Source organism: Benincasa hispida, chromosome 3 (genome assembly GCF_009727055.1).
Source record: "Benincasa hispida cultivar B227 chromosome 3, ASM972705v1, whole genome shotgun sequence".
In the NCBI taxonomy this organism is placed as follows: Eukaryota; Viridiplantae; Streptophyta; class Magnoliopsida; order Cucurbitales; family Cucurbitaceae; genus Benincasa; species Benincasa hispida.
The window spans coordinates 26,484,805-26,510,088 of record NC_052351.1 but is presented as its reverse complement, the minus strand read 5'-3'; the positions used below and the strand labels follow the sequence as shown (position 1 = coordinate 26,510,088).

The 25,284-nt window shown below is 34.9% G+C and overlaps 3 protein-coding genes and 1 long non-coding RNA gene across 4 annotated transcripts; all 4 read right to left on the bottom strand.

Annotated features, from left to right (window-relative positions):
- Positions 1-7,459: 7,459 nt before the first annotated feature.
- Positions 7,460-8,298, bottom strand: LOC120073396. Its single transcript, XM_039026235.1, has one exon. The coding sequence runs from the start codon at positions 8,114-8,116 to the stop codon at positions 7,634-7,636; it is 483 nt and encodes a 160-aa protein (XP_038882163.1). The 5' UTR covers positions 8,117-8,298; the 3' UTR covers positions 7,460-7,633.
- Positions 8,259-11,857, bottom strand: LOC120073395 (plant-specific TFIIB-related protein 1). The gene is made up of 3 exons (XM_039026234.1): positions 11,075-11,857; positions 10,370-10,528; positions 8,259-9,354 (listed from the first exon to the last, which is right to left on the bottom strand). The coding sequence occupies exons 1-3, from the start codon at positions 11,657-11,659 to the stop codon at positions 8,776-8,778; spliced, it is 1,323 nt and encodes a 440-aa protein (XP_038882162.1). The 5' UTR covers positions 11,660-11,857; the 3' UTR covers positions 8,259-8,775.
- Positions 11,858-14,661: 2,804 nt separating this feature from the next.
- On the bottom strand, positions 14,662-15,614 carry LOC120074606. Its single transcript, XR_005481026.1, has 3 exons — positions 14,971-15,614; positions 14,802-14,889; positions 14,662-14,711 (listed from the first exon to the last, which is right to left on the bottom strand). It is a non-coding gene; the product is annotated as an uncharacterized LOC120074606 (long non-coding RNA).
- Positions 15,615-17,093: 1,479 nt separating this feature from the next.
- On the bottom strand, positions 17,094-20,497 carry LOC120074752. The gene is made up of 3 exons (XM_039027985.1): positions 20,077-20,497; positions 19,736-19,951; positions 17,094-17,526 (listed from the first exon to the last, which is right to left on the bottom strand). The coding sequence occupies exons 1-3, from the start codon at positions 20,308-20,310 to the stop codon at positions 17,446-17,448; spliced, it is 531 nt and encodes a 176-aa protein (XP_038883913.1). The 5' UTR covers positions 20,311-20,497; the 3' UTR covers positions 17,094-17,445.
- Between the last annotated feature and the right edge of the window lie 4,787 nt (positions 20,498-25,284).

The following is a 25,284-nucleotide window of genomic DNA, read 5'->3' as shown; positions in this document are numbered from 1 at the left end:
CAACATTATATACATTACAACTTAGGGAGCCCAACATACAACACTAGTCCCTATATGACAGAAACATGTGTACTAACAAATATAGAGTCCTCAATCAAGCTTCCTTCAACCTGAGTTTTTGAGTGGTAGAGCAGTAACAGAGGTGTCTTCTAGAGAGTAACCGCTACCTGGGGGGGAAACATTTTGAAAACATGAGCTAGAAGCCCAATGAGTGACTAACATTTAAAACATAAGTATTATACATAAAACTGATAGTAAAACTTAAAGCTTTAACTGAAAACATAAACAACATTCACAAAAACATTAACATAACATATCACATCTGTACATAGTTGGACTAGGCCTTACTTTGAGAGTGACCCTCTTGCTCAACTCTCAATACTTGGCCTTTTTCCTGAGAGTGAACCCTCTTGTCCAATTCTTTACTTTACTTATCTGCTTAGCTGGGAGAAGGAATTCGTTTGTCCAACTCTCCATGCTACTCTAGGTTGAGGTGCGTCGCCTTTGTCCACTACCTTCCACCTAGCTTTCCTCATACTAACACAGGTTAAAGCATGTCACCTTTGTCCATCACCTTATCTCGTATTAACCTAGGTTAAGGTGTGTCACCTTCGTCCATCACCTTACCTAGTCTTACTTGTCCTATGTGCACATAGACATCATTAGAACTCATATCTAAGACTTAGCTCCAATACCTTCATGCTTAGTCCTTCAGTATTGAGCTATTCATATATTTTAAGGCACATTCTTATCTCTATTAAGACTTAGTTGCCCTAAGGCATTTAGTACTAACGCATACTCATGATCATTAGAATACATAACATAACATTAAAGAGAGATGCATTACTTTGGAAACTATTTGAAAATAGTTGTCATAAATAGCTTTTAGTAAACATGAATTGCTAAATACATTTAAAAGTAACTCACAGTCTTTGGCAATCCTCTTAATGTACTCCTCCTTTTGATGTCAGACCTTCCAATGCCAAGCTCACTGTGTGTTGAACAGTTAGAATTTTCTTCTAAGTGCTGAGTTTGTTATGCGACATTCACACACACTATCAACACATACCATGCGTCCATGTCTTGCCTTGGGCATTCCACACACTACATTTCAACGCATGGCTTACCTCCTATATGTCCAAGCTTCATAGCTCACACCTACACTCATCATCGCATGGCCCATCGTCTAGCTAGCCTTTGCGCCAATCATTCTGGCCATGCACCCATCTTGTGGCACATCAGCACATGCCCCATGCATTCATCCAATCGTGTGCCACGTGCTCTAGTGCCCCTTGCGCCTAACACCTTGCACGCCTACCTGCATCGCCCGCTCACTCTGTCACACAGACCAACGCCCACACAACATTCACTTGAGCTTATGGCCTCAGCATGCATTGCATGGTCCAATGCATCTCAATGTGTCTTTGAACCAACTCATCCCTTGCATGTAGCTCAGCCTTCAATGCGTGCGTTCAGCATCACCGTCTAGCCCTTCAAGTTGTTTGCTTGTTCATCCCAAGCAGAGGTGTCTGCTTGTTCAAGATCTCGAATTCAATTTACAATTTACATAACTAATTTTTCAGGCCTTTTCTCAATAAATTTCCTTCGATAAACTTTCTCTAAAATGTATTAGCAAGCTTACCTTAAAATCTCAACTCAGGACTCCTTGTGGTTTGGCCGGAATCCTCAAATCATCAAGACTGGCAGTCCGAGAGCTCGACCTTCAGTCAGATTCTTCAATCTCTAGCCCGATTCCTCTGAAATTTCCTTCCAGCAATTCAACCTCAACAACTAAACACACTCATGGATTGAATGGCTCTGAAATCACTTCATTCGAGTGAATTGCTCAAACCCTCTCTTTAAAGTAAAACTTCCTTTTATACTAGCAACTGCATGCTAACCCTTCACTGATAAGCTGACACCTCATCCTTAAAGAGATAACAACAAACCTAAGCATGACAGCTGGCTCAGTTAATCGTTCACTAAGCTGATCCTTTCCTCTTGGTTATCAATGTAAGGGTCAACTCTCAAGCCAACGCTTGTAATTACTTGGTTGCATGCCTCCTTTAACGATGCATCGCCTAACCTCAGCCAACGCATAACTCACCTTGAGGCTATCGCGTCCCCTCTATGGTCGTATACCTGGACCAACGCATGTTCTAGCCCATGCATAACTTAGTCTTAACACATCATTAACCAGTGTTAAGCCTTCCTCAACGTAGAACCACCAGGCATTGCATGCCTCATGAACTTTGTGCCAAGACTGCCAATGCTTTCCAAGCAATTGTACAGTATTCCAGCGCAATCGCATACCTCATCGTATACTTCCTTGCTTCATCACATAGCTATAGCATGCATCAAGTATTCAGCGCCTTGCGCTCATCGTGGACCCCTACACATATTGTATATCTTATTGTCTAGTGTTTATTGTGTAGCCCACACGCCACTATGTGATCACCCTCGCGCAATGCCCTAACGCCCAACACCTTGCTCGCGTCTGGCCCATACTCGTTGCACGATGACCCTTCCTCATTGCATAATCATGCAAGCCTCTTGGCTGTCGCATGCCTTGTCAATGCATAGGGTTGCAAGCGCTCGATAAGACCACCTTGGCATGCACAACTCCAACGCCTAGCTTCCTCCATACTTGGCCACACTTGGCCTCCACAAGAGCTCATCTAACCTCTAGAAGCAAGACTAGCGCATGAGAGCTTGTCTCCAACGGCTAGCACAAGGCTAACGCATAGGCTACACTACCAACCCTTAGCCATTTTATGCTTGCCTAACCTCTAAGGCAAACCAACGCCTATTCTTCCAAACCAACGCCATCAATGCCTTGACCTATACTTTGCCAAATTTTCCTCTTGTTAAGCTATCTAAAACTCACCCGAGAGAATTTTTTCCAGCACTTAGAATTTTCTTCCTCCATCTTCCTATTCCTTTCACAACTTTAACATATCCTTAGTCTTTACTTAGCATGCCTATTATACACTTAAGTAGGAAAAATGGAGTACGGGTTTACATAGGTCATGGATTTGAAATAGTCAGTCTTAAACAATAAACAACGTTATAAAGTAAAAGTGACTTATTTCTTGGTCATGTTCTTACACAAACTCTTTGCACAGGACGCCTCCACTTACATGTCTCCACATGAACAATTCGGGATCACATCATTTGTACTAGATACAAAGTGGGCCGCATCTAATAGTGTTACTAGAATAAGGTACCCAACCTTATTCATATACTATAGACTGTTCTGGCTATTTACTCAAACTTGATCCATCTTTATGTCTCCACATAAAGTCCAAGTATATAATAGCCATGGTTCTTGGTTTATTGGATTTCGTCTTTACAAGTGCAATTAACATATTCAACAATAGTTTTATTGAATAAACATCAATAACATCTTTATTGCATATAGAATATGTTTAATATTACAAATTTCAAGTTTTAGGACATATAACCTAACAACTAGTAGGTTCCAAAAATAAAAATCCTCGAAAAAGAAAAATAATTAATAGTCAAGAAGACTTGGTTGAGGATGTCAATACCCATGAAGAAATTCATAATACGACTAATGAGGAAGGTGAAATACATAAAGATAATAATGAGATTTCAATAAACCATGTCATGACAAGAAAAAGATGGAACCAAACTCATGTAGTTATTGATAGCATTTTTGCGTATGATGTTGCTCTTGATATTATATCTGAAAATGAAGATTCTGAACCAAAATTTGTTGAAGAATGTCGACATAGAAAAGATTGGCTTTAATAGGAAGGAAGCAATCGAGGTAGAATTAAACCCAATTTCAAAATGCTAGATTTTTTTACCAGTAGTTCAAACACCAGAAAGTGTCAAAACTGTGGGATACAAAGGGGTATTTATGAGGAACAGAAATGAAAATAATGAGGTTATGAGATATAAAGAAAGACTAGTTACATAAGATTTTTCACAAAGACCTAGTATTGATTATGAGGAGACGTATTCTCTGATGATTGATGCAATTACGTTAAGATATTTAATTGGTCTAACTGTGTATGAAAGTTTGGGTATGCATATTATGGATGTAGTCACAACATGTTTATATGAATCTATTGATAATGATATTTATATGAGAATCTCAGAAGGATTTAAGGTACCTGAAACATATAAATCAAATTCTCAGGAATTGTATTCAATAAAGTTACAAAGTTCACTATAAGGATTGAAACAATCAGGACGAATATGGTACAATCGCTTGAGTGGATATTTCTTGAAAGAAGGACATCAAAACAATCCAATATGCCCATGTGTTTTTATAAAGAAATCACAGTCAGGATTTGCTACTATAATTGTATATGTTGATGACTTAAACTCAAGAAAAAAATTTGAAATGAAAGATCTCAGAAAAAGAAAATTTTGTCTTGGCTTGCAAATTAGCATTTAGGAGATGGGATATTTGTTCATTAGTCAACTTATACAGGAAAACTTTTGGAAAGATTTTATATGGACAAAGCACATCCATTGAACATTCCATTGGAAGTTCGTTTACTAGATGTGACGAAAGATATATTTCGATCTTGAGATGATAATGAACTTCTTGGTCCTGAAGTACCATATATTAGTGCAGTTGGTGCACTTATATATCTTGTTAATAATATAAGATTAGATGTTGTATTTTTAGTAAATTTATAAGCAAGATATAGTTCTTTTCCAACAAAAAAAAAACATTGGAATGAAATTAAGCATGTACTTCGTTATCTTCGAGGAACGATCAACATGAGTTGTTTTATTCAAATAAATCAAAATTTGATCTAGTTGGTTATGCAGAATCTGGATATTTATCTGATCCGTACAAAGCTAGATCTCAAACAAGTTATCTATTCACATATGGAGGAACTACTATATCGTGATGGTTAGTGAAACAGATCATAACGGCTATTTCCTCAAATCATGCTAAAATTCTTGCAATTCACGAAGCTAGTCGAGAATGTATATGACTAAGATCAATAACTCAACACATTCGTGGAATATGTGGTTTGTCTTCTAGTAAAAATCTTCTAACGATATTATATAAAGACAACACAACATGCATATCCCAAATCAAATAATGATACATTAAAGGAGATATAACAAAACATATTTCAGCAAAGCATTTTTACACTCATGATCTTGAAGAAAATGATGACATCATTTTACAATAATTTTTTTCAAAAGATAACTGATAAACTTATTTACAAAGGCATTACCTACTGCAACCTTTGAAAATCTGGTGCACAACATTAGAATACAGTGACTCAAAGATCTTAAGTGATATTTTCATGAGAGAGAGTAAATATACTTTTTAAGAGTATCAAATTATATAAAATATGTACTCTTTTTCCTTCACTAGGATTCTTTTTTTCCAATAGGTTTTTTCTTAGTAAGGTTTTAACTAGACATATTTCATATATAATGGGTATCTAAGGGGGAGTACTATAAACATATTAAATTAGGTGTAATGTAGATGCCCATTATTAGTGTCCATTGGTCATGTGTCACTTATCCATTATCTTGTACACGTGTCTCAATATTACACACTATTAGTATTCATACAATCCACCTTCTACTTGCCAAATTGCCTATAAATAGTGGCATTTAGTGGGTTTTGAAAGACACATATTGGTAATCAATCCAAAAAGATCAGAGAAAATGGAGAAATTAATTCTTTGTCATTTTATTTATTTTTTGTTATTTATTTTTTTATTATAAATTATTATTATATTATATTTTCTCTATATCCGTGTTCTCATTGTGCAAATTCACAACAAATATCAATTTATATCTTTTATTACATTCCATTTATAATTTTATCAATTAAAATTCTAAACTTTTATAAGTAAATTAAACTGGACTCTAAAAAATACGGTCTATGTATCGATTTGAATTGTTCATTTTGTTCATTTGACATCTGAAGAAGTCTACACATATATAAAAATTGAGGCATTGACGATTTTTAGAGGTGATATTAATATAGGGTCTAAATTGGTTCAATTATGACAATTTATGAGTTTGATTGAAATAATATTAAATCTCATATTAAAATTTTCAAACATAATCTGAAAAAATATGTAAATTGACACGAAAAGACTAGAGTTTACATTAATATGATTATTAACTTGAACCTTTAATATATACAACCATCAAAGTTCAAAGAGTATAAGTTGATAAATTTCATTTTTTTGAACCGAAAACATAGATGAATAATTGGAGAAACAGATTTGAAACTTGAAACCTTTTTTGAAAAAAAGATAGATGCTTTATTCCACGTTGGCAACCACAGGATTTAAAGTTTGATCCATGCCTCATTTTTGTTTTGCCTAAAAAATTTAAAATCTTCAATTAAAAGGAGACACTAAAGTTAGGCTACAAATTAACATCGTGAGGATTGTATATGTCAAATGCGCACATCACATAAAGAAAGGCTCAAATAATGATTAACGTAGACCGAAAAGACTATTCTATTTTTATTTTTAGTATTTAACTAAAATGTTATATAAGAAAGGTGAAATTATAATTAAAAAAATGTTAAAAATGAAAGAGTAAAACAAAGGGTTATTTTTTCTCTTTCGAGATACCACTTTACATCAGTGTGCGGAGTTTTCTTTCTTTTTTAATTGTGAGATATAAATTTTCTTGATTATTATCTATAGAGATATCCAATTTTTCAGGGCACAGAGCTTCCACGAATGAGACGGAGATTAGTCAGGGAGAGGGAATAGGGGAAAAACATCCCCACCCCGATTAGCTTCTACATATTTATTTAGTATAGTTATCTAATGTTATGTTGTTATTATTATTAAATAAATATTATATTTAAATTTCAAATTTGATTATTTATTGAAAAAGATAATAAATATGTTTAATTTGAATATTTAAATTTAGATTATAATTTATCTTTAAATTCAAATTATCGGTTAAAACTAACTAATAAACAATTTAGTGATAAACTTAATTATTTAATTAAAAATTTGCCCATATTAGTGATTTAAATTAATTGATTTTTTTATAAAAAAAAATAATGGAAAAAAATTCCTCACTGTAGACATCTCTAATTATATGTTCAATCTATACTAATAGATTATACTTATAAGAGAGATTTCCAAAGTATGGATTAATTGAATTATGTTATAGTTGAGGACTAAACTCTTCTTTCTAGTTACAAACTTACAACAGCAGCAAAGATGATAGATGAAACCTATGACTTTTAAAGAAAAAGTTAAACTCATTAATTTCCAAATGTCGGTGACTGTCTTTTAAATCCACTTTAATTTTAGTTTTTTTAAAAAATAAAAATAAAAATAAAGAACATAATTAATATAACTTTTTTTAAATGATTAACTATAAAGGGTATTAGACGTCTAAATAAGCTAACTTCCTTCTTTAGAGCCTAGAGGTCGAACATTGATCCCTCATCCTCGCAGCGGATATTAGGGTCGAAACCTAAACAAAGTAAATGCTTTCAATTAATCAATTCATACAACAAAACAGGGCAGGTTCTATGCAGAATCGCAACGAAACGGTAAACAGAAAAAGAAGACACAGCCAAACAGAACCCTACGATTTACACGCTTGGAGAAACAACAGCCACATAAATCACAAGATAGAATCGTCAGCCAAAGCATTGATCGGCCGGAAGAGGGCCGGGGATGTAGCCCTGTTCAAAGTACTGCAACCCAAAAACGACCAAGATGGCCAACAAACTCAAGTATGACAGACCTTCGACGGCGCCCAATAGCCCGAAAGGGCCGTTGGGCAGACCCGATCCAGTTTTCGTCTTCGTGTACAGAGACCAACCCACGATGCCCACCACCGCCAAGTAGCTGATGCCTTCCAGTGCGCCTAGTGACCCACCTGGCCCCGGCGGCAGCCCGCACCCGGTTGTCTTCAGGGTATATAGCGACCAACCGATCACTGGGGTAGCCACTAATCCACCGGCTATAGCCACCGTCTCTGCAATGCCCCCTTCGCTCTCGCTTCCTTCCTTTGCCATGGCCTGAACCTTCACTCTTGTCCGTGGATTCGCCGGTTTACATGCCAAATTCAAACGATTAACCGGCAATGATCGCAATAAAGAAGATGATGAGAGGAGCATCTTTCCCAACTTCCTCCACTGTCCGTCTCTTGTGTGTGTGTGTGAGAGAGAGAGAGAGAGAAGTGGTGGTTCAGTCAAGACTTTCCACCTTATCCATCCGAGGAATATCACAAATATCTGATTAAAATCTGAACCAACGGTCTTCCTTAATAGATCAGGAATTAAGTATGAATAATCACAATCTGAAATTTTTACTCTACAGATCGTTACTCTGTTGTAACGTGAATGCGAACTATACAGGCAAATCTAGATGGTTGGCAGTCCAGACATGTAAAATACGAGTTTTAAACCAAATCTTGTTTCGCGTTAATCATACATATGTACCTTAATCCTGTTGGAAACACTGAATTCTCCTTGATAATTGAATTCCCGAGGCCTTCCATAAACAGAGGGCCGTTCTTTCCCTAGAAGTCGGACACTTCCCATCCCCGCAGTTGTTCTACTTAAAAAAAAAAAAAAAATGAAGGGTCGTCCTCCTAAATAAAACCAACGAAATGTTCTTCTACCATCACTTTTCTTTCATTTCGACATCGTTTCATTCCACTAAGCTAAACGGCTGGTTAAGATTTGTTACTTGCCAGTTGAACATGATACAGAAATCTGATGGCAATGTTGCCGACTGTATGCCATCGAGCTTCATCCACCTTTTGCTCTTATTGTTAACTGTTGGAGTGCTCCTTAACAATATCCATTCCCTGGGCATCACTTTGAGTCTTCTTCCCAACAGTACTTGGGATAGAATTCCCTTTAGGAGGGTGTGGTTGACAAAAAGTTGATGACTTGCTAGTTACAGGGTTATACATCCCACGGGATACAAATTTACTCTCACTATCTTCTTTGACTCTGGACGGATGACCCATTTCTGAGATCTCAGTGGATATATTAGGTTTAGTTTCTATCGCCTTGTCTTTCTCTATAGAAGCCCCTTCAAATGTATCAACTTTAGGAGCTGCAGAACGGCCTGAAGCAATTACAGTTGTGGGAAATGCCCTTTCTGGTGGAACAGCAGGAGTATAATTAGAAGGAAGCAAATCATCCCAATTTTCTAGTAGCTCCTTGTAGACTTTCCGGAGGGTGACTTCAGTAAGACCTGTAACTTTACAAATTTCTGCTTGCGTCTTCCGCTTATCTTCTAATTGGCAAGCTAAGTATATAGCAGCAGCCGAGATGCTAATGGGATTCCTGCGAGTGCAGAAGCATTTGTTGATGACAACTTCCCCGATGTGAGTTGCCAGTTCCTAAAAATTCATAGTTGTTAACAAGCATGATAGAGGGAAAATAATACATTACATGTTAAAGGTTAACGATCATTACCATATCCAAGATTATTGGTAAGGAGAACTACCAATGACAGTGGTCGAGTAAAAATTTACTAGAACAAACACATGGACATAAATTTTATTGAACAAATTCGAAATTTATCTGTTTTGACATATTACATTCTAACCAAATAAGATTAATTATGAAAACTCAACACATTGCTGATTTATTTATTTATTTTTTAAAAAAGAGAAACATAATTTCTAAGGCTATAGAAAAAGTGAATCTATAGGTCGTACAAACGAGAATTACATTATGGGAATTTAAATTATTAGATAAGAAACAACTATTTCCACTCGCGGAGAACACGAGAAAGCAAAGGGTAGATATGAGATTAATCCACTCTAAGCCAAAGAAGATAAAAGCGAAGTACTCAAATTGATATTTATCAAACGCACATTGTAATTACTAAAACGTCAGAAGCAAAATGCTTTGGGTATTGAAACCTGTGGGTGATTAAGAAATGGAAAGTTTTTGAAGGGATCAATGGACCACTTAGAACAGTCGTGAAAAGATTTGGAAATTTAAAGAAGGGCTACTTCAGAACCTCCCTTGGTTTTGTCAGGTGGGAGGGTGTCAGTTTTTCCTCATGTACTTCTCCCGAACAAATTTATCCATGAAGATCCTATAATTCCTCATCAACCATCTACCACTGGCAGAACATAAAAGTGTAAAATCCATAATACATTTTACCCAGAACATTTAAGATCCAATGAAATTAGCTCTCAAGACATATTTATGTGCAAAGAAATTTCTGTCATTTTATGCTTTCAATCAGGAAACAGTACTTTTCTATTTTCTCATGCCGTAGAAGTTTTGATCATATTGGACAGAACGAACTCTATCTACAGTCCATACAAATCATCTTTTCAACATGACAATGCAGACCAATCAATATGTCTTAACCAGGACTAAGAAATGAAATTGAGGTACCTGAGCAGATTTATTGAGTTGGAGAAGAGTGCAGAACCTAGGCATATGAACTGATATGGAATTGCTGTTGATGGGTTGACTTAATTGCAAAGCTTCTCCCAAAATCTTGATGTACTTCCCTATCTCTTTTTGGGGTACATTCGCTGCAATGGAGATTTCCTGTTATACTCACAGTATACACCACTTTAGATGTCGTATTAGTACTAATGTAAATATGAAAAAACATAGGTCAAAATCACAATTGGTAGAAGACACCACTCGAAATCCAAAAATGCAGAAAGGAGCATGTACAGATAGCAACATATGCGAGGTTCGAACTCAAAATTTTACATTTTAACCCAAGAAGATTAAGCACTCCAAACTAATAATGTTGCAAGAAACTAGAAGAAGGATAACAATTGACACAATATGTAGAACCAGCCAGGGTAATTCATGAAATGCGAACAAATATTGCAGATAGTTATGCACTTTTGTAAAGAAATTCAGAAACGTATATGGCAAAAAATTTGACACTGAAAGCCACAGCCTCCCCAACCATCAAACAACAACATCAAAGGACATAGCCACATAGATTTCTCAATTTATCTTGACAGTGAATTTTCGCAAATCTCCTTGAACATAATGCGAGCACAACAAAACATATCATAACCAAACCAAGAATCAAATAACACCCCCAAATGAACATATTTAAAGTAAAATAAAGACCTGAAGGGTTCGGGGCTCCTGCGCCTCCCTAATAGCCTGCACAAGGGCAGCAGTGGCAAGCGCCTCAACACTCCGGTTCCTTAAACAAGTAGCCGAGCAACAATCTCTAAACAACTTAAACGCGTGCTCGGAAATATAGTAATCCAACCCCAAAAGAGAAGCCACATCGATAATCTGCATATAAGCCCTAAGGTTGTCGACCACTACCGTCGAAGATGACGGCAAATTGGATGACGACGTAGACTCTAGGGTACGCTCGAGCTCCGCAAGGTGGCCGGAGAAGGAGAAGCAGGAGCGGAAGAAGAGTGGATTGTGCTCCAAGGACCAAGTGGAGAAGGCTGTAATGAAGCCAGTGGGCTCGAAAGGATCCAGAACCTGATCGTTCTGGTGGTGGACTGGAGGGGTGGGTAGGTCGGAGGTGACGAGACAAAGGGGGTTATCTTGAGCGCGAAGGTGGAAGAGGTGGTGGGGCTGGAATTGCCGTTCTTCGACAACGCGGCCGCAGGAAATGCACTCTGTGATGGACTTGCCGGTGCTCGAGGTGGCGCACCGCCCCTGCGCCGCCGAACAGTAGGGGCACTTCATTGACGTCGTTACAGAGCTGCTAAGGACTCGGATTCAGCGTGCGTATGTTTGGTAGTGATCGAATGACTTTGCAGGTCAATCGAATTCGAACCAACAATATCGCCTGCAATTTATACTTTTTGTTGTAGTTGCTAGGTTAAAGCACACTAGTATAGCTTCGGATTTTTTATGGATCTCTTCCATTTTTTTGGAAAAATTAAATTTGTGGGGCTTTTTCTAAATGTTAGCATCACCGAACTTTTATTATTATTTTTTTTTCAAATTATTATTTTTTATTATTTTTTTCCTTTGATATCCATGAGTGTCTTATACCAGTTTACGTCTATCTCGACTAATCTCATAGAACAACCAGTCTGACCATACAACAATTTAGAGTCAAGAGAGCTTTAGGATATTATATCCTAAGTACTAGATAGGTGACCATTTTATTTGTCCACTTTACACTCTCACTCTCCTTGCTCTTTTGTTAACTATGTACTAGATTTGCATGTACATTGATGTAGGAGAAAACTTTAAAATAATTTGGAGGAAGAAGAAGATGTTTTAAAGATGGAAATATCGATAGAGTTTGACAGAAGTATGAAGTATATAAAAGAGTATTATGAAACCTTAGTTCAAAAGTCAAGTAAAATAACATTTTTTTGCTCAATTTTTAAAAGAATGCGTACACAGGTTTTTTTTTTTTCAAAAAAAAAAAATAATTAAACTAAAAATTTACATGTTCCAAACATAGTAAACTTTCAATTTTGTTTTCAATACCTCTAAAAGATTTTTTTTTTTAAGAAAAAATATTCATGAACACATATTTTAAAGAGAAATTCAAAAATATATTAACCATAATATCGAAATTTTATTTTTTTAAAAAATTCTATATCTAATAGATTCGTTTATTTTTTTAAAAAAAAAAATATGTATATATTTTGCCAAAAATATATCAATACAACATGAAAGTTCAAGGATATTTAGAAATTTATAGTGTAGAGACCGTCAAACACAAAATCAAAAATTTAATAATTAATTAGATACTTTCTAAAGTTAAAAAATCTATTAAACACAAACATAACATCATTTTATGGAAAAATTAAAAGGATATTGTTCTTTTAGAAACTATTTAGGAAAATATTGTTGTTTTCAAACTATTTGTAAAAATATATATATATATTTTTTAAAATAAGTCAAGGGTTCAAAATTTGACCCCTCGACCTTCCCTTTTTGCTTTACATTTGCATGTCGAACTTTGAACCCTCAACCTTACCCTAACATTATTATTGAGTCTGTTTAATTATCATTCTGGAGACCTTCTTCATAATTATTTGATGTGGAGAGAACGAAAGACCTTCCTCATTCCAGAGACTTTTCGGAGACCTTTCTCATTCCGGAGACCTTCCTCATAACACTCATAATTATTTGATGTGTTAAAAATAATTTTGTATTAGGAGTGAACGAAAGAGGGGAGAGTAAGAAAGAGAGCGAGATTATGAGAAACAGCGAGATTTTGAGAGAGAGCAAGAGCAAGAGCGAGATTTTGAACGAGAGTGAGATATCAGTACAAATTTTTCTTTTTTTCTTTATTTAATTATTACATATTCCACCTTCTTTCTTTCTTTCTTTCTTTCTTTCTTTTTTTTTTTTTTTTTTTAATTTTTCATTTTATAAAACAATTTCTAAAAATATTTTTTATTATTTATAATTTTTTAAAAAAAAACTCCATCAAAATCTTGGTATCAAATATACAAAAGAAATCCAAGATCATTATTGTAAAATCTTTTAAACTATTGACCTCACTACTGTGATTAAATTTATGTTCTTATATTTAATAATACAATCTTATTTATAGACTTGCATGTGAAGGTTTGAGTGTTGATTTGATTTATTATGTCTCAAATTATTTTTTAAAATATGTAAATTGAATATTGAAGTTTTTTTTACCTAACTTTTTAGATTTAGACTATCTGATGTTATATTTATGTCAATGACATTTTAAAGCTTCTATATCAAAATAATTACTATTTATAATATATATAAAAATAAATTAAAAAAACAATATCTCATAAAAATTAAAAAAAAATGTAAATTAAATATCTCATTTATATAAAAATAATTACAAACATCAATATGTACCACAAGGCAGACGTCGTCGATTTCGAGCTGGTTGTCATCGTCGGCTTCGAACTTGAGGTTGCTCGGGTTCTTTTTATGTTGTTTTGGTACCTCAGCATGTGCTTCATAATATAAATATTCATTATGCTCTCCACGACCCCAACCATGTCCATGCACGTATGAAGACGAACGACCAGCATCTGAGTCATAATGTTCCTGAACCAAATGCTGACATCATCATCATCGGACTAACATAATCAGTTTGACTCTGCCGTCTGCATCATAGGACAACTCTTCCACATTATGTGCAACCTCATCAAACTCATCCTTTTCCCGAATAGGTCCTCTACGTCTAGGAGCTGGTGATGAACAATAAGTATACCATACATATAATGAATTTCCTCTATATAGCTTTGGTTGTCACTACATATAGCAAGAACCTGGTCGGATCATTCGCAATCTCACGGATCTACGGTGTTCGATCTCTGTTAATATAAAACAATTAGACAATATTTAAAATAAATTTAAATTAAAAATAATTAGATAATATTCATTTACCAAATGATCCACAACTGCTCTCGGACGAGTGACGTAGCGCCTTTGTGATATTATTATACTAATGAATATATTCTGGAGTGACATCTATGTCAAACTGTTCAAGAGAGACCCCCACTGCAAGAAACTTTGCACGATAGTGCCATCGCACTACCAAATGTGCAACTTTTTCGGACCAATCTCCAGTCCTTAGGTCAATATCATGTAGTACGGGTTTAGTATTACAAGGCGATGGGACATTCTGCTGAAAACCGAATTGTCTCATCACCCTGTCAGGAAGATGCCACCCACCAATGTGAAAACATATGAGATGACTCATTGTCCACCATATGTTTTGACCATTCGTACAAAAATTAGGCAAAGTATGCCTAATAATTTTGTACGGGTCTCAAATAACCTGAAACACAAAATATTATATTAGAGAATATTAAGGAGAAATACAATAAAAATGTGTATAAAATAATCAATTAAGTTTAGTCTAATGTACCTGTTCAAGTTGAAGCAAATCAAACATGTATCTATACTGGCTGACTACATGTGTGGCTGTCCTAGTCACACAAAATTTGTCTTTCCACCTAAATTTTTAAATTGATAATTTAGAATTTAAATTAACTAGATTAGTGATATAAAAATTAAATTGAATTAAAACAACATACCGAGAACCGTAGGCTCATCCAACTAACTGAGCGTCATTAACATGTTGTAGTTGTGGAGCCATTGTTAGAAATCACTCCCAAGCCCATAATTGCAAAAGTATGAGAGGTCCAACTATCTCTCGAACCTCAGGTCTTGTTGCTTTGCATAGTTGTCTATACAATCATGCCAAACATGCTCTACCCCACGAATATCTTATGACGGTCGTCTGCATCATCTGTGAGCTCACGAAATTGTGTTCCTAACCATATTAAACTTAACCTCGATCCTTTAATCTTGTCGACGGGTGGGGTCGCACTGAGGTACAGTTGACAAACTTCTAACTAGTTATCGTACATCACTCCGGCGATCGACTCACCGTCAGCAGGTAACCCCAACAACAGTTCTATGTCTTTGTAGAGTGATAGTGCACTCTCCAACAGACTATGCGTATCGGGCCTCAATCTCTCGACCAAGGCTGTGATTAGATGTCAGTTCAACTGAATAAATCCTAATCTGGCAACCCCATAGAATTTAGATGTGTGTAGTAGTGGTAGTATTCGAGGGTGGAGTGGGATAGTGCTCTGGAGAACTGCCTCTCGACGTCTGTAAGATATTTCTCCAGTAGTACGATCTCGCCATACAACAGATGATCGATGAATGGACTGGTCGTACAAAACATCGGGATCAACAGATCCTGGGTTTAAAGCCATGATCTGGAAAAAAAATATTTATTTCTCAATTAAAAAAATTTTGTTTCTCAATTAGAAGAATAATGTACAACTTAATTAAAAAGAATAATGTACAACTTAATTAGAAGAATAATGTACAACTTAATTAAAAGAATAATGTACAACTTAATTAGAAGAATAATGTACAAGTTAATTAGAAGAATAATGTACAACTTTATAATAAAAAAATTGAAAATTCAATAAATTTATTACTTTCCATAGAAATATATATATATATATATATACATGACCAATGAGAAAAAAGCTAGTAATCATTAATGACAAATAACAACAATAACAGAATTTTGCATTGTAAGAGTGAGCGAGATTGTAAGAGAGAGCAAGATTGAGAGAGCGAGACGCATACATTCCATAGACGTTGGAGATTGTCCCATCATACAATCTCGCTCTCTCCTACAATCTCGCTCTCTCCTACAATCTCGCTTTCAATCTCGCTCTCAAAATCTCCCTCTCTCTTACAATCTGCTTCACCCACATCTTCCTTGTCGAGGGTTGAAGTTTCAACTTATGTATGTCGAAACTTCAACCCTCGACAACCCTAATTTACGTATTGTTTCCAAGTTTTTCTTTGTTTGTCGAGTTCTCAACTTTCGCCCTTTACATTAGTCGAATCCTCAACTCTTGACTTCTAGCCTCGAACTCCCAAAACCACAATATTTCTCTAATAAATTTCAAAACAACAATATTTCTCTAATAAATTTTGAAAACAACAATATTAATATTAAAGGTCCATCGTTTTAGATACTAAACATATACTTCAACCTTAAAATTTTAATTTTAATTTTTCGTAGATGAAGAAGTTTCAATTTGTGAGAAAAAAAAAAGTTTCTATTCCGCAAACATTTACATTTGAACTCGAAATGAACTTAAAATAATTGAAAAAATTATTAAGAAATTATTTAAAATAATAATTCAATTCATAAAAAATTACCATGTATATAGCTTTAGATAAAGGATACGAACGATTGATGATTAAACGACAAGAAGGTCAATACGAGCCATAAAAATCTAATATCAAAGGATGCAAGAACCGTATCAAATAGGAGACTCTGGTTATATAAATGGTAGGAAAGTGAAAGTATGACATCTAGTTTGATGTTGATTCATTTTATAAATAGAAAATCATGATGGTGCAAATGGTAGGAAAGATCATGGTAGAATTATAAGTATGAAGATCATGGTAATACAATCATAGACAAAACCTTGATTAATATATGAAAATCATGGTAATTCACGAAACAATCTAAAGAATGTGTAATATACACAACCGGGTCGGGTCGGGTCAATCTACTAAAACAGTTCATCAAAGCCGTTTCATTAGATTCATAATTCTATCACAGAAATTCACATAGACACTCGACTACAGCATCGGTATTAGGAGTTATCCAAAGAAATAATCACAGAAATACAAATAAAACTCTAAAAAGTAAGCAAAACCATGGGTTGGAAGTATAATTTATGTTCCTCTTCCTACCTGTTTATAAGATTATCGAATATGAGACTTTCCAAAATTTATCTTTCATCTTTATAAATAACATTAACAAATATCATTCTCTAACATTCTAAGGCAAAGAGGCTGTTTGACCCATCTTGCAATACTGTAAAGCAAAGGGGGAAAAAATAAAAATTTTAAAGAATATAGATTTGCCAATCACTGCCTCCTACAAACTGCAGACAGCAATCTAGCGGCAGAAAAGGCAGAATAGAGAGGCCTCGAACCTTGGATCATCATTAACATTGTCCATGTCACAGCTTACTCCCAGTTTTGGTAGCTGTCTCCCTGCTTTTATCTGCTATTTTCTGCCTCTTTGTGAACTCTCGTGCAGTCTGATAATAAATATTAGAAGAGTACAGAGCATAGAGGTTAGAGTAACTTGACAAGGCAAGCCAGATGAGAAAGGAAAAGTGAAATGTTTCCCAAGCATAGTTTCAGCATCTTCCTCAAAAGCTTAGGTTTCTTTTAGGTGTTTTGAGATGCTAATACAAAAGGTAGAAAAAATTTTAACTGTAAAACACAAAACAAAAGACTCATTGGCACAAAAGGAAAAGATATTGACTCTCCTAGTCGATGATAACCAATTATCATCTTTGCATGTGTAAGAATATGGGTACGTGGTAACTTGGCTATAGCACTAGTTTTCTACGTGGTAACTTGGCTATAGCACTAGTTTTCTTTTTACAACGAAATTAGAGGATATGCTTAAGATTATCAGTGCAATATCAAATATAATAATCTACTAATAATATGTCTACATCCTACTGTAGTAAACTATGTCACCAAAAATTAGTAAATTTCCCCCACTCCTGGAAATTTTGATCAGAAGTAGGATTGCCTTGATTGGTTTTTGCAGCCTACTCAACCAGGCATCTTACACATTGGAAATTCTTGAGAACCGTTTTGGAGTTGAGTTTAATTGTATAGTTTTGAGAACAAAAAACTAGTCAATGCCTGTTTTGTGTTCTATAACTTTTTTTCAAAGTTATTTCTCTTAGTTCTAGTAAAGCAACCGTTTGTTTTGGAATAGATGTAGTTTTCCGTTAAAATATAATGGACTTACAAACACGTTTCTGGTTCCCCAAAATAAATAATGGACTTTTAAGAAACAATCTGTTTGAGTACAAGTTAACCTCAAGTTTTATAAATCACAAGATCACACCTCTATAAGCAGTTCATATTTAGGATGCAGAGTGGTATAGAGGACAACAAACCTCACTGTCCGTAAAAAGCTAGTGATCAATGAAGAACAAGCTGTAGTCTCCTATTTGAGAGTCTGGGATCACTAAAATTCCTTCCCAGGCAGCTATAGCAAGAGCGATAATAAAATGTCAGCTCTTATCATTCTAAATCAGGTAGCTGGAGTGAATATAAAATAACCTCAACTTTTACTAGTCCCCAGATTACATCTCTTGAAAACAATTCTATATTTGGCAAGAAAGACTAAGAACTTGATTCTTTTTTAGGCTGCAGGATGTTATAGAGGATAATAAACCTCCCTGTCTTTGTAAGCTAGTGATCGTTGAAGAACCAACTGTAGTTTCCTATTTGAGACCACTATAAATCTTTATCAGGCAGCAAAGCGAAGATGAAAGCTGAATGGCCATCTAAATTGGTTATGGAGGGAGTCACTGGCAAGCAGGTAAAAACTGTTACAAACCTTAGACACGTCAGTCATTGCTCCCTTGTACATCTCATGAAGTGATAGGCTTGGCATACAGTATATCAAGCCTTCGGTAAAGAACCCAATTTTTTCCCTTCGGGGACATCCAATAAAATTGATAAAGAACCTCAATTTTACTGATGATGTATGGGAAAATTATCTAAACCAACTAAAGAGTTGTACAAATTGCCAAGTTTCTGAATAGGCAACAACATCGAGAGCCAAGGTTGGGATCCAATTCATCAAATGGAAACATAGGGTTGTTGGGTTGCACTCGATAGTCAATTGGTTCATTTTTCTACAGATTAATGTGCTACAGTGAAAACTTGTTATATCGAATAATTTTATTAACTTTCACACAAATGAAAGTATAAGGGAAACTGACACACAGGAAGTACTAGGAACCCATCTCCCCTCTAGCACCTTGCTCGTATGTCATCTTAAATAATATTCCTCTAAGCCATATTTAATCGCCGTATCATGCTAGTATGCATCATTTCCTAATTTCGTCGAAGTTTCATGAGAATCATAGTCAGCTACAAATCTGCAATTGTAACCGAAACTCAACCCCCATCCACTTATCCGAAAAAGTGCAATCTCAGATGAATTATGAAGAATATAACCTCCGTCAAAGTAAGTGGGTGCGGAGGGAGAGGCCAAACCATTAGCATTTAATTTTATGATAACGTCCCACATAATGATTATTAGAAGAATTGCAACACTCAGACTTAGGAACGGAAGAAAAAAAACCCTCAACTCCAACTGTTCCTGGTTTGCAATTATAATCCATAGAATGCCCAAGATACCCTTTTCGTATGCTAAGAACATAAGATCATAAGGGGATATTAAAAAGTAAGCATCAGAGAGCAATAACCAACCGTGGATTGCTCCGAAGGCGTATCAAGAACAATGGAGTGCACGGACATCCGAGCGATCTCAGAAATTGCAGCCTCTCTATCACCAGGCACTTCACTGGTCAGGTCCTCGTATGCAGCCTCGAATGCCTCTTGCCAGAAACGCGGTAACCTGATCCGGCGATTATTTGTATAAACATCCCACATGTGCTTCACTATCTTCTCCCTTTCCTCCATCTCCTAAATTTCGAAACCAGCAATTGGGAAGAAAACCATGAAATGGATGTGTTAAATTCGATCAAGATCTGGCTGAGAAATCAAGAATAGAAACAGATAAAGATAGATAGAGAGGGGAATAGACTGACAAGCACATCGAGATCGTCATGGATGTTAAAATCGATATCATCAGATAGGCCGTTGAGATTACCGGCGGACCATCGAAGAGAGACGGTGCCGGTGAACATAGACCAAAATGCAAGCAACAAAATGGCAGCCAATGCCCAGAACTTGTAGCGTCCTTTGCCGAATAAACTCGAAACCGAGCTCTCTTTCTTCCCGGCACTCGCTATCGTCGTTGGAAGGACATCGTCGTCCTTCATATCGATCAACGACAATAAGAAGAAAAAAGAAAAATCAAAATACTGGAATCAATGTCCTAGAAATCGATTGTATAAACAATGAAGGAATTATGGCCTCGCTTTTTTTCTCACTGAATCGAAGGTAGAAACCAGATTTGGACGGAGAAGAGAGTTTCTTCTCTCACTGAAGAGAGAGAAAGAAAGAGAGGCTTCTTCTTGATCTATCAAAATATTATACTGTGGCCCACCACGTATAATTTTACAGTATAATTGGATTTAGATTTAATTAATATCTCAAATGATAATAAAAATACGCGGAGGGATTATTTTATTATTACTATTATCATTTTTTAAAAAAAAAATACGTGGAGGGATAAATCTTTGCCTAGGACCACCGACGTAAAACCACGTCGTTTCGATATAGTAAGATACTCAGATGACAATGTCAGACTCAATGTTTTCATTTCACAATTAAAAGGCTATTTGATTTTTCAAATTTACTTTCTCAACTAGAAAAAGACATGAGATATGAGCTATTATTATTATTTACTAGACATTGTAAAAGGAAAAACTATCATCATTTTATTGAGATTGAAAACCTATCATTATTCGGTAGGTTTGAAATTTCAAAATGATATATATTAATGTGTTATTTCAATAAAAAAATGTACAAGCTGAATTAGTTGTTTGAATCGATTCATGAGAAAAATAACGTGCAAACAAATTTATTAGGGTCTGTTGTACCCTATGTTTATTGCTTAAGTTAGTATATGATTTGAAGTAGTATCGAACCTTGAACTTAGAGTAGATTATGTTCTTTATTAATGGGATTGATCTCTTTATTTGCATGTTTTCCTTCTAATATGCATATTGGGGTTATGTAATGAGTCATGGAGAAATGAGGATGAAAGGAGATATTCATCTTGCCCCAATTATGTAAGCTCAATAGAACATGACGCCTTTAAGTACTTCATTTTGTTAGGGTGTTTGTTATTAGAGTATGATTTACTTATTTATTACAGAAAAAACTTGAACAACGTGTTTATGTAACATGTTTCGTGTCGTGCTAATCATTCCTTGAGATTGTTTTCTTAGATATTGACATGAGTAATGCATATTTGCTGGTGTGTTTCCTTGTCCTCTACAACATGTCATACAACATGTCGTGATATTGTCCGTGACATTGTTACTTGACAAACAAAAAAATCTGCAGAATATTTTTTTCCTTATCTATCAGCAGGATTTTTCAGATTTCGTAATCTGCTATATTTTTCCTTGCAGAGTTGATTTATTCTTTCCTTGAATATATTCTCAATCTTACCCAAATATATATGATGATCATGTTCAATTTTAGGGTTGGCCATTTTAAAAAATATTCAAGCCATTGTCTTGTGTTTGTACTGAAAAACACAAGCGTGTCAATCTATGAGATTGTGAAGCTTTTTCTATTTGATCACGAGCGCCTTTAGATCTTATTGATTCGTTCAAAACGAGTACTATTTTTGTGGTGGTTGAACTTTGATTCAGAATCTTTGTTGATCTTGAAGTTGTATCATTGTTGAAGCGTGCTTCGTGAGAAGATTGGTTGGTCTTAGGGGGAGCCTAAGACATCATCTCTTGAGAAGAGATTCTCTAACTTAGGGGGATCCTAAATTTATAATGTGAAGAGATATTTACAAGAAGGTGGAAAGATATTAGTAGAAAAGGAGTCTCACACTTAGAGGGAGCCTAAGTACATTGAAGTTGAGGGGATCTCACACTTAAGGGGAGCCTAAGTTTCATTGAGAGAGAGTCTCAAACTTAGGGGGAGTCTAGTGTCACTGTAATTGCCATTTATTTACAGATAAGTGCATCATTGTAATTGCTTGAATTTATATAAGTGAATATATCTTTCCATAGGCATACTGCTCCTCAGACATAGGTGGTATTGCACCGAACTAAGTTATCAAACTCTCAGACGTAGGTGGTATTGCACCGAACTAAGTTATCAAACTCTGTGTTCTATTTTGGTTTTAGTTTTCTATGTTTAGTTATAATATTTTTGGAAATGTTGTAACATCTTATGTGATAAGTTTGGTTATTTGTTAAATAACCTAAATTCTCATTTGGTATTAGAGCGCATCTCCATTACTTTTGGTGTTTCAATATGAATTTATTCAAATGGAAGGAATCAAATAGGGTGGATCTACTACACATCTCCCAATGTTGGCTGGAACGAACTACTCATATTGGAAGGCTAGAATACAACATTCTTAAAGTCTATTGATCACATGATTTAGAAAGAAGTGGTAACTGGATGGACTCCTCCTCAAATTATTGTTCTTAATGTTGGGAACACTTCTAAAACCGAATGGATTGATGCTGAGGGAAAAACATCCTCAGGGAATTCTAGTGCCCTTAATGATATCTTCAATGGTGTGGACATAAATATCTATCATCAGATTAGTGTTGGAATGTATGTTCTAAAGCCTCATAGTTAATATGTTATTTGAAATAATGGTTGATTATTTTATATATGCAATTATCCATTAAGAAAAGATCCAAGGTTATTTTATGAAATTTGAACAATATGTGGTAGATATACATGTGGATCATATTCAAGTAATAACTTAAATGGTCTGTAGTATATGGATAAGTTTGAGTGTCTTATCCCGGTGACACTACGAATACAACCTACTTTGTAATTATTACAAGAGTTGTAAAGTGTTATAAATATTCATGATGCGGATTTGATCCTAATAATTCATATGAAGACATATGAGTGAGCGTATCCTATGAAAAGAGTTTTTATAAGACCAGAACGTGATATAATTAGTATTTCTTTATAACACCGTTAATTGAAGAGATTATCATTTCATAGGATGACCATAGGTGACTCGAGCTCAATCCTAAGTGAGTTATGAACTCATGTCTGTGAGGGCAGTCCTTTGATTTGCATGGTAAGAGTGGTCGGATTTACTACAATATGCCTACCATTTTGGGATTTTATTCGAGTAGCGAGCTAGGAACATAGCTATAGAAGATGGAATTCACTCCTTCTCATCTTTAGGAGAAGTAGATGAATTGATTCCTTTAAGTGCTGACTCCGGATCTTGAATAATGGTGCCCCCTCTTATTGGCCCGAGAGGGTTTTGTTTATGATAGGACCATAAATAGGTTGTTCATTAGAGGATCAATAGGATTTAAAAGTTAGATGTAATCATAGGGGTAAACGATAATTTGATTCAACTGTAATTACGAGCGATTCGTGAAGGGTTGACTTACTATTGATTGGTTATTTTCGTTGATACAAAAATATATTTATAGTGCAAAGAGTGCAATTATGGATCTTTAATGGAGTCACCTACAGTTAATAAATGTTGATTAATTTGATTAAAGAGTTTAATTAATTAATCTCGTATCATTTGAGTTTTTAATCTGTAGGTTCATAAGGTTCATTTGCTAGCTCACTAAGGGTAAAACAAGAATTATTTGTTCTGGATTAATTTGAATTGTTCAAATTAAATAAGATAATTAATTCAATTAGTATAATTTATATAGATATATTATAATATAAAGTTAATTTTGAATGAGATTCAAAATTATACTTTATTACATGAAAAAGATAAATATTTGAATAATATTCAAATATTAATTAATATGAATGAAATTTAAAACTATAGGCTACATGAGAGATATATGTTTGAATAAGATTCAAATATTAAATATATGAATGAAGTTCATATAGAAGTTGTAGGTTAAAATTAATATAAATGAAATTCATATTAAAACTAAAGATTATGTGAGAGGTTACTATTTGAATATGATTCAAATGAAATTTAAATATATTAATTAATTAATACTCATTCAATAATATATTAATTTTGATTTAACATATATTAAATAAATTAAAATTAGAATAACTCCCACAAATGAATGGAAGAGAGTTGTAACTCCCACTCCATCCATCACTCTCACTTAAGGAAAATTTTGCAGAATTTTTTAGATGAGGTTGATTTTGAACACATAAGAACTCTCTCCATAGAAAATTATCTCAAGGAAAATCTCATCTCTCTCAAAAGGAATTTTTACAAAACCATTTTCTTTTGTATTCTTCCTTTCTCCAAAATTGAGATCCCACCACCTCGATTCTTGCCGGAGAATAGCAAGGAAGACTCTGTGGTGGTGTCCTTGTTCGTGGGATCGCGAAGAAGGAAATCTTGAAGAAAGTCTTCAAGAAGTTTGTGTAGAGAAAAACATTGAAGAAAGTCTTCGAGAGTATGTCTTCTTCCATGTACAACATACTTGTAAATGTATGCTTATCCTACTTTTTTGTTATTTCTCTATTTTCCAAGAATTTCTAAAACGAATTTTGTAGGCACACACATCACACGCTTCCATTGAGGAATTTGATTCCTTCAATTGGTATCAAGATAAGGTTGTTTTTTTAGTTTTTTCTTTTTTTTTAGTTCTTTTTTTTTTTTTTTTTTTTTGGTGGGGGGGATTGAAAAATAGAGAAGATGGATAGTTTTATGTGCATTTGATGTACGAGTTTTGCAAAATTGATAATTTCGAATTTGGCATCTTAGATTATTGTTTTTGATGAGATCAAATGTAAGGGTCCAGTGTTTTGGTCATTTAAATTTAAGTAATCGAGTCTGTAAGTTTGTATCTTGGTTTTTTTACAAGAGTTGCTTAGGAAGGAGATCAAGAACGAGGCAAATTAGACGAAGTTCAAAGTAGAGAAAAACATTCTATGTTGGAGTGCAACGCTATGCATTATGCTACGACACAGTAGGCCCAACATTGTGATGCTAGGCGACAGCGTTACGACGTTGATGCCTAGTGTTGTGACATTGTGTCACAGCGTCGCGCTATGCTGCGACTAAGGCCTGCAACGTAGCTGCACTCTCCTAAAGCGTCGCTATGCATTGAGGCCTGTGCGTGCACGAGGATGCTTCCAAATTGTGGTTTTTAGTCCTGTGGAGTGCGATTTTGTTGTAGGTATTTCTTTTT

Bases quoted from the DNA above. Each gene is read 5' to 3' on its own strand.
- LOC120074752 (XM_039027985.1), bottom strand. From the start codon at position 20,310: ATGAAGGACGACGATGTCCTTCCAACGACGATAGCGAGTGCCGGGAAG. The intron at 19,952-20,076 runs GTCAGTCTATTC...TTCGAAATTTAG, and splicing joins ATGACGATCTCGATGTGCTT to GAGATGGAGGAAAGGGAGAA. The intron at 17,527-19,735 runs GTTGGTTATTGC...ATTTATTATCAG, and splicing joins CGCCTTCGGAGCAATCCACG to ACTGCACGAGAGTTCACAAA.
- LOC120073396 (XM_039026235.1), bottom strand. From the start codon at position 8,116: ATGCTCCTCTCATCATCTTCTTTATTGCGATCATTGCCGGTTAATCGT.
- LOC120073395 (XM_039026234.1), bottom strand. From the start codon at position 11,659: ATGAAGTGCCCCTACTGTTCGGCGGCGCAGGGGCGGTGCGCCACCTCG. The intron at 10,529-11,074 runs GTCTTTATTTTA...TGAGTATAACAG, and splicing joins AGGAGCCCCGAACCCTTCAG to GAAATCTCCATTGCAGCGAA. The intron at 9,355-10,369 runs GTACCTCAATTT...ATGAATTTTTAG, and splicing joins AACTCAATAAATCTGCTCAG to GAACTGGCAACTCACATCGG.